At 38.7% G+C, this 5,553-nt stretch overlaps 1 protein-coding gene across 1 annotated transcript; it reads right to left on the reverse strand.

Annotated features, from left to right (window-relative positions):
* Positions 1-1,236: 1,236 nt before the first annotated feature.
* snrpa (small nuclear ribonucleoprotein polypeptide A) lies at positions 1,237-5,089 on the reverse strand. The gene is made up of 7 exons (XM_042486759.1): positions 5,048-5,089; positions 4,667-4,758; positions 4,383-4,555; positions 3,330-3,506; positions 2,133-2,309; positions 1,952-2,040; positions 1,237-1,861 (listed from the first exon to the last, which is right to left on the reverse strand). The coding sequence occupies exons 2-7, from the start codon at positions 4,737-4,739 to the stop codon at positions 1,702-1,704; spliced, it is 849 nt and encodes a 282-aa protein (XP_042342693.1). The 5' UTR covers positions 4,740-4,758; positions 5,048-5,089; the 3' UTR covers positions 1,237-1,701.
* Between the last annotated feature and the right edge of the window lie 464 nt (positions 5,090-5,553).

Consider the following 5,553-nt stretch of genomic DNA (forward strand, 5'->3'; position numbering starts at 1 on the left):
TTTTGTCAGCAGTCGGTGGTTTGGATCCCGGGGAGGTGGCGGTCGTGATGGCCCTTTTAGTGGGACAATCTTTTTTTTTTATTTTTACTTTTGTCTGATTTCTATTGTTTTGTCTTTTAGACCATTGTTTGGATTGTTGTTCCTTATTCAAGAGTGACTTTATCCATTGCTATATGCTACACAATGAATGTCGATTTAAAAAAAAAGACAATCTGAAATTTACCACTACTTACACTGTGACATGAACTTTTTGTCCTCTATTTTTTTCAAATAAATTTCTTCAGTCATAATTTGGAGTAGGTGTTTACACTAAATCATCTCAATGCATGGCAGGCTCCATTTTTGCTATTTCAAAAATCTGGCTGAATAATTTTTAGAGGACAGTCTGAAGATTCTGTGTAATGATTCAGGTGACGCAAAGCTCGACTCATTTTGACAAAAAGTAAATAAATCAAAAATGTTTCCAAAGGATACATTAGATAAAACTGCTGGTGGCAACTTAGAGACTATTTAATTACATTTAAGAACCTAGTATTTATAAAATTGAAGGCATTTTAAGACACTGAGGGCCCTCCGACATCCAGAAAACTGTGATAGACCTCAGAATTCCTGTAGGCTGCAGCATCTGGGCATTTCTGCTCAACTGAGGACATATTTTGGTTTAAGTTGCAAAATCATGTGTGACCAACTTGTTTTAAACTATCAATGTTTTGAACTTTAGACTGTTACTTTAGGACCACCATCATGACTATTATCAGCCCATGACTTCAGGTACAGACTGGACCCATGTACAAAATTTGGTTTACTTTCATGCATGGGAAGGCAGATTTTATGACGATAATAATAATAATAATAATAATAATTCTGACAATCAACCATGTCTAACAGAGGACTGAGAGTTAGCTGATTTTTGTTCCAAGAAAAAGCTACAATAGTTATTTCCCCCAAATTATTCATTCTCTGTGGCTTAAGATATGTTATATAGATGATATCCTGTTTTTTTTTATTGTAATAGTCTAACATATCAGCCCTAATTAGATTACTGCTGAATACAAAAAAGTTTTAGCAAAATTTATGTCACCGGGGAAGAGGCAGAACTAATGATCTATTTAACTGCCTACCCCTGCGCAACACACCTGAAGTTTAGATGTAGAGGAAAGCAGGTTTGTAGCACCATCTTCAGGCTCAAACTCACACTGCAACCTACAGTAAATAAAAAGTGAGTGAGGCAGAGCGCCGTGGCAAAGAAAAGTTTTAATTATAAAAAGAAAAAAGCTCCAGGTACAATGTCTGGTAGACCAGACCCTGGGTGCAATGCTTCATGACAAACAGTTAAAAGAAACAGAAGACACATCAAGCTGCTCATAAAATTTGATTATGTAAAAAAAAAAAAAAAAAAAAAAGAGGTCAACCACGGGTGACACTGATCAGTAGGGTTATGATTATATTACTTGAATGTTGATTCCTTAACTGTTCAGTCAGGGTTGAATGCTGAAACAAAGCAACTCGATGCAAAAAAATTCATACTTACATGTAATCCTGGAGGAAGGAGAAACAAATTCTCTGCCTGTGATGAATTGAGTCGTAAACGTGTATTTCTAAAAGTTTTAGTTCAGGTTTCTGCTGACTGCGGTACATTAATAAAAAAGGTCTGTGTGCATGCGTGTGTGTGTGTGTAAGAAAAAGGCCGTTTTTTAGGTGTTATTTCTTGGCGAATGAGATCTTCATGGCGTTCGTTTGTGTGATCTTAAAGCCTTGTAGTGCGTCTCGTGCAGCGCCAGCCTGCACTTCATTGTCAAACTCCACAAAGGCGATGTCGTGGCGACCAGGCACCAAACGCACCTCCTTGAACCCAGGGAACCTGAATACACAACAACACAGTCAGGTCTGGCACTCCGCAAAGAGATGAATACAAAAATGAAATGCAGAGAGAGAGAAAGATGTTACTGACTGGTTGAAGAGCATCGAGAGCATGAGCTCGTTTGTCTCCTCTGGCAGGTTGGTGAGGAAGAGGATGTGATTGGGAGGATTTTCTGCAACCTGTGACGATAAAGGCCAGTAGAGGTCAGAAGTGAATCACCAGAACAAAATTATAACTTTAAAAAAAAAAACACCCTGTCAGAACACACTACCTGCTGCGGCATTTGTCCAGCCATCTGTCCGGGCATCATCTGACCAGGAGGCATGGCACCAGGAGGTATCTGACCGGGCGCCATCCCGGGAGGAGGCATCATACCAGGAGGGGGCATATACGGCGGCTGGCCTGGCATGTGCATCATACGGGGAGCCTGGCTCATGGGAGGCATTCCCTAGAGAGTGAAGTACAACAGTCATGAGCATTTCAGCAGCTGTGATGAAATTTTTGTACCAAATTGAACCTCTATTTCCCCTTCTTACACCATCATTGCTGTCCAACCAAATCTAGGGAGCCTTCATGAGACTATTTATTCTGGCACAATCTGGCTTGAGGTGTCAGTTGTTATATTATACTGTGCAGGATTGTTTCTTTAAAACAATGTATAGACTCATCAAGAGTCCTAAACGTCCCTTATGACACACTAGCAGTATGTTGTGATGTATATTTTGCAGAGACTCTGCCCGTATTTTCTTATTTTATGTGCTCTGGACTTCATAGGCATGTGTACCCCTACAGCGCTCAAGTGAGATCTGTTCTCGTGAGGTGTCAGAGTGTAAGCAGCACGCATCCAAGAGCCATGGCGCAGTAGAAGAAGGCAAAGATAGTGAGGCAAAATGCCTCACTATACTTGCGTTGGATCTGGAGAGTGTAACTGTGGTTGTCTTGTACTTTTTTCTTCCACAGGCAAGTGCGTCTACAAACAGTAACTGACAATCCTGCATGGTGTATCTTTAAATGCTATCTGTCCTGTCGGCATGGCTCAATGGCGACCTTTAGAGGCGAGTATGAAAATAGATTTTTGTGATGTGCCTTTTTTTACCTTCATTATTCAGTCTTACAATGTTAGTCTCACTTTAGTGTCATTTTTTTTATTCCAAAGCTCAATGCAAGTTTTTATGAAAATGCAACACATAGTTAAAATAAAAGACGAGATGAAACAAAAGACACACAAAGTTTTCAGCAGCTACCTTGGGAAAACACAGAAACTTGGGTTTCAGTTGTAATTTTCTTTGGGCTAAAAAAGGGTTATCCATTATAATCCAGTAACCCTGATTTCACAGTAGTTAGCTACTCTGTCTAATACTTAGAGTGACTAGTGACGACTTTATGTCACAATAGATTATATACCTGTAACCAAATTTGCGGCAAACATTATTGATGCCAAATTGAATATAAAACACTTGTTACTTACAGGCATGGCGGCTGGTACTCCGGCGACCATGGGCGCAGCAGCACCCGGCACACCCTTCTTAGCTCCAGCTGTGTCGGCTCCTTTGATCTTCTTCTTCTCTTTTTTACGGTCGCGCTCCACATAAGTGCCCTTCATTTTAGCTATAATGTCTGAGTCTGTCTTGGCATACTGGATACGCTGCAGGAACAGACGGTTACGGGGGACATGATCACTTGATGCTGCTGGACATGTACTGTCAGTGCTTTGGACTGTATCGTCATTTGTAGTGTCATTTAAGTGTTGTACTCCTGTCCTATTATATGTGTTTTTTTACTGTGCCTGCACTCAGAAATTTCCCCTCTAGGATAAATAAAGTTTTCTTGAACTGAACTAAATACAATATCTGAGAGCCTTACTACATTTTTAATATTTGAATCACCACCAATCACCTGAATTTTGTGTTTTTCTTTGCATAATTAACACTTTAAATTTCCTTTTAAAAAGGTGAAAAAATTGGAACAACTTTCTTTTTATGAGTAACTAACTTAAAACGTTTGTTCATAAATATGATTAATTAGAAATGAATTACCATATAGTATTTAAAAGGAATCTGAAAGTCTTATATGTGTAATAACCATAATTATCAATGCATTTTATTCCTTGCAATATTATCTTATTGCGACATTTTTTTTACAGTAATTAAAAGAAATTTTAAAGTGTTTTTTTTCTGTTACCATAATTATGAACAGACGATTTTTAAGTTGATAACTAGTAAAATTAATTTGGTCCAGCAATTTTTTTCCCACATTTTAAAGGAATTTTACAGTATTTAAGTCCTTTCACAGTTAATTGGTGCATCACACTTTACCAGAATGCAGAAAAAACTTAATACGTGTCCCCACCAATGCTGAAATGAAACCCAAACCCCTGTTTAAGACCACCTTGTCAGGGGGCTACGTATTAAGCAGTATAAGTCACATTGTAATAATCATGTGTTTTTTGGCATCGTTTATTCTCTGCACAGCCTCTCAGTGATGTGGTATTGATGTGTGATTGACTGTGTGATTAACCTACCATGGGTTTGTCGTAGAAAGGAAATCCCTGCATCGATCTCAGTGCATTGGAAGCGCTGTTAACCTCTTTGAAAATAACAAAGGCCTGACCCTTCATCTTCACATTTCGGGCAACCAAGATGTCCAAAATCTGTCCGAACTGTGAGAAGATGGCGTACAGCGACTTTTTCAACTCTGCAGAAACACGAACAAATAAAGACACCATAACTTTGATGTAAAAAAAAAAAAAACCCTCAGTGTAACTGAGGCCAGACAGTGCAGCTTAGAAGGTGAGAATAAACTTACCATCTTTCTTAATTTTCTCATTCAAGTTGTTGATGTAGATTGTATGATTGAGCCGCACATCCGGAGTGGCCATTGTCTAGCCTGTAAATGCGCTGTTGTAGAGAAAACAACTCTAAATATTCCATTTTTAACCAGTTAGAAGCACAATTTTTGATTAGCCGCTAGGTTGCTAACTAGCGTGGGGTGAACGTTAGGCTTAAAGCTAACTACAAGCTAACACCATTTAGGCTACGAGAGCAATCTGTCGTTTACGCCATTGTCACAGAAAACAACCAAATAGATAACCTAAATCTGCAAAAGGGTTTCAAAAAGTCTGGATATTAGAAAAATGATTTAACTGTTGAACACGATGTAGGAAGAATATCGAAGGAAAACACTCACCTCGGACTGATGAATGAAAACCCCGGACTTCACAAATCTCGTGCTCCGAGTTCTCGCGTTAATAAACGACACAGAGGGGGTGTTACACTAAATTCTGGTCCCCATCAGAGTCTGTGAACGCTGCAAACGTTTTGTATCACGATTTCTATATTGTCATAGCTGTTTTTACAAAATATGGTGCCACAATATTAGTTAGACATAATCTCACATTTTGACTGGCTAAAATTGACCGTTGACATAGAGAGTGACATATTTTAATAGCTTATGTTAAAGAATGTGGTAAAACAGCTGTTTTTGTTCCTGTTAATTCAGCGCCCTTTTAAAACGGCCCCTTTTGTCCCTTGAACACACAGCAGTGACTTGGACACGTGAATTAAATGTAAATTAAAAGTGAATTAAATCAATCATTTTTTATTCCAAAGTCAGAAGATGCAGTGGAGGGCGGTATGATGTTATACAGTTGGTGTGTGATCCGACAATACACACGAAGAAGAAGAAGAACCTAA

This window comes from Plectropomus leopardus, chromosome 5 (genome assembly GCF_008729295.1).
Source record: "Plectropomus leopardus isolate mb chromosome 5, YSFRI_Pleo_2.0, whole genome shotgun sequence".
NCBI lineage: Eukaryota > Metazoa > Chordata > Actinopteri > Perciformes > Serranidae > Plectropomus > Plectropomus leopardus.

Bases quoted from the DNA above. Each gene is read 5' to 3' on its own strand.
- snrpa (XM_042486759.1), bottom strand. From the start codon at position 4,739: ATGGCCACTCCGGATGTGCGGCTCAATCATACAATCTACATCAACAAC. The intron at 4,556-4,666 runs GTAAGTTTATTC...GTGTTTCTGCAG, and splicing joins TGAGAAAATTAAGAAAGATG to AGTTGAAAAAGTCGCTGTAC. The intron at 1,862-1,951 runs GTCAGTAACATC...TTGTGTATTCAG, and splicing joins CTCTCGATGCTCTTCAACCA to GTTCCCTGGGTTCAAGGAGG.